The sequence below is a fragment of the Clupea harengus genome, chromosome 14 (genome assembly GCF_900700415.2).
Source record: "Clupea harengus chromosome 14, Ch_v2.0.2, whole genome shotgun sequence".
NCBI lineage: Eukaryota > Metazoa > Chordata > Actinopteri > Clupeiformes > Clupeidae > Clupea > Clupea harengus.
This window is the reverse complement of record NC_045165.1, coordinates 17853451-17855950: the sequence shown is the minus strand read 5'-3', so window position 1 is coordinate 17855950 and position 2500 is coordinate 17853451. Positions and strand designations below refer to the sequence as shown.

General features: G+C 48.8%; 1 protein-coding gene across 1 annotated transcript in view; it reads right to left on the bottom strand.

Annotated features, from left to right (window-relative positions):
• frmd6 (FERM domain containing 6) overlaps positions 1-2500 on the bottom strand; it is a 22715-nt gene that overhangs the window by 1547 nt on the left and 18668 nt on the right. Inside the window, exons 10-11 of the mRNA XM_031580200.2 lie at positions 937-1111; positions 1-210 (exon numbers count right to left, since the gene is read on the bottom strand). The exon at positions 1-210 is cut by the window's left edge and continues 111 nt beyond it. Coding sequence (XP_031436060.1) covers positions 1-210; positions 937-1111 — 385 coding nt within the window. The remainder of the gene's footprint in view (positions 211-936; positions 1112-2500) is intronic.

Below are 2500 nucleotides of genomic sequence, written 5' to 3'. Positions count from 1 at the left end.
TAGGGGCTCCTTGCCCGGGCACGCGGAAGCTGCCCGTGTCGATGCCCGAGGTGTGCGAGCTGCCGTGGCTGGTGGTGGAGTGGCGTGACAGGCGCTTGTGGCGAGACACGCTGCCCATGCTGCTGCCGCTGGCCCGGGAGCGGCCGTCCAGATGGTCCATGTCCAGCTCCAGAGCATCGCTGATGTACGACTCACGGTACTGCTTCTTCTCTGTGTGTGTGTGGAGGGGGGGGGGGGGGGGGATGTTAAATCACACATACACTTTAACACAGTACGACTCAGGGTACTACATCTACGCCATACGTGGGGGTGAAACAGACAGGGGAAGTAAATCACAAGCACACAGACGCACACAGACACGCACGCACGCACGCACGCACGCACGCACGCTCATGTGCAATGCATGGTACAGCTTCTATTCTGTTAATGATGACTATATAAATAGGGTACATACTAAGCTCAAAAGCACAACATTGTCTCCATGGGACAACACACAGTCATCCTTTCACCCACCTCAATGCTGCCTCTTTTCCACGGAGTGAAATAGTCACTCTCACATACACACACACTCCCTCGCTCACATACACATACACACACACACATACATACATTCCCAGACACCACCACATGGTCCAACATACAGCATGCTGCATCTCAGCACATTTTCTTTGACCTCAGCATGCCGACGGTAGCATCTACTATTTATAGCACATGTTCACCTACCTCAGCAAACACACACACACACACATTCACAAAAACTTCAACACATATTGAACTTCCTAAATGTAAAACTGCAAACACACACACAGTTGCAAAGGCACAGTCAGAATATTTGAATGTTATCACCTAAAACACACATACTGCATGTACCTACCTCATGTATAAACACCTCCATAAACACACATACAGACACACACACACACACACACAGCGTACCTTCGTTTTCCTCCAGGCGGCGCACCTGCTTGAGCACAGGCTGTAGGTTCATGTAGAGGCGGTGGCTGTTGCTAAGCAACTGCAGGAGGTGGCGCGAGCGCATGGGGCAGCCGGTGTAGTACATGAGCTTCCGTGCCGAGGGCAGTCCGTCTGGCAGAATCTCAAACTTCTTCCCCTGAAAAACAGAGAGAGAGATGGTGAGGAAGAGAAAAAAAGAGAGAGATGGAGAGTGGGATGGATGGGGAGACAGAGATGGACAAGAAAAAAAAACAGATTTCAAAAAAATAAAGAGATAAGACATGAGATAGATAGAGAGGGGGAGAGTTGTGGAGACAGAGAGATGGAGAGAATGACAGATAAATAAAGAGGGGGCAAGAGAAGGGGAGAGCGAGATGGAATGAGAGAATGAGACGGAGGGAGATGGAAACAGGGAAAGATGAGGAGTCAGAAGTATGGAGAGAAAGAGTGGTGGACGGGAGGATGGCGTGAGGGCGAGGGATGAAAGAGTAGACAGAGGACAGACAGGTGGAAAAGGCCACATCAGCAAACTGAGCTCAAGGCAGCAGAGGGACCGGACATAATCAGAGAGAACATCTTCAGTATGCTACAAGCCTACTAGTGAAAATACTCTACACATCTCTGCACCACACATCTATACGTAGAGTTTTATACTCTATACATCTCTGCACCACACATCTACAGTATATGTAGAGTTTTAAGTGTCTGTTTAGCCCTTGGGCTCTTAGCACAGCCTCAACCAAACGGAGAAATGTCCTAGATCTAAAAATAACTGTAAATCACCCTGTTCATACACACACACTCATGTACACACCCGCACACACACACACACACACACCTAGACACACACTGCACAAAGGTAAGCTCTCATTTTAAACCTCATCGGTAGCTGTGCTGGCAGTTTATAGACAGCTTTAAGAGATTTTGTGTGTATGTTGTCAGCAGAAACATTATTTCCCTCTGCTGTTGTAAGTCATCCTGCTGAGATGCGCGCACGCACGCACGCACGCACGCTCACACACACACACACTCTCACACACACACACACACACACACACACACACACACCTGTGCTGCTCAGCACGATGATGAGTGCGCACAGCTGGTTTTCACAGACAGGGCTTGTTTGTTTACCCTTTCCTAAAGTGAAGCGCCCCCCCACCCACCCACACACACACGCACACATGTACGCTGTAACTTCTCTGTTATGTTTTGATAAAGACAGAGAGGGCAGGGGTACTAGTTCAACCCTAAATTAGGTTCCTCTGGTAACAGCATGAACATCTACAGAGAGCACTGCATAAGTACAGATACTGCTGCAGTATGCTTAGTCAGGTATAGTATGTACTAAACATGACACTCTGTGCAGTCACCACAGTCATATTTTGCAACATTGTCACGAGCACACACACCCCACAGACACACGCGTGCATGAACACATACAGCCCAACCACATCAAATAGACCCATAGTAACTGCTTCAGCTCGAGAGAGACTACTGGCCCTGCTCGAGACAGATCTACACACGTAACAGCCAATCAGATGTT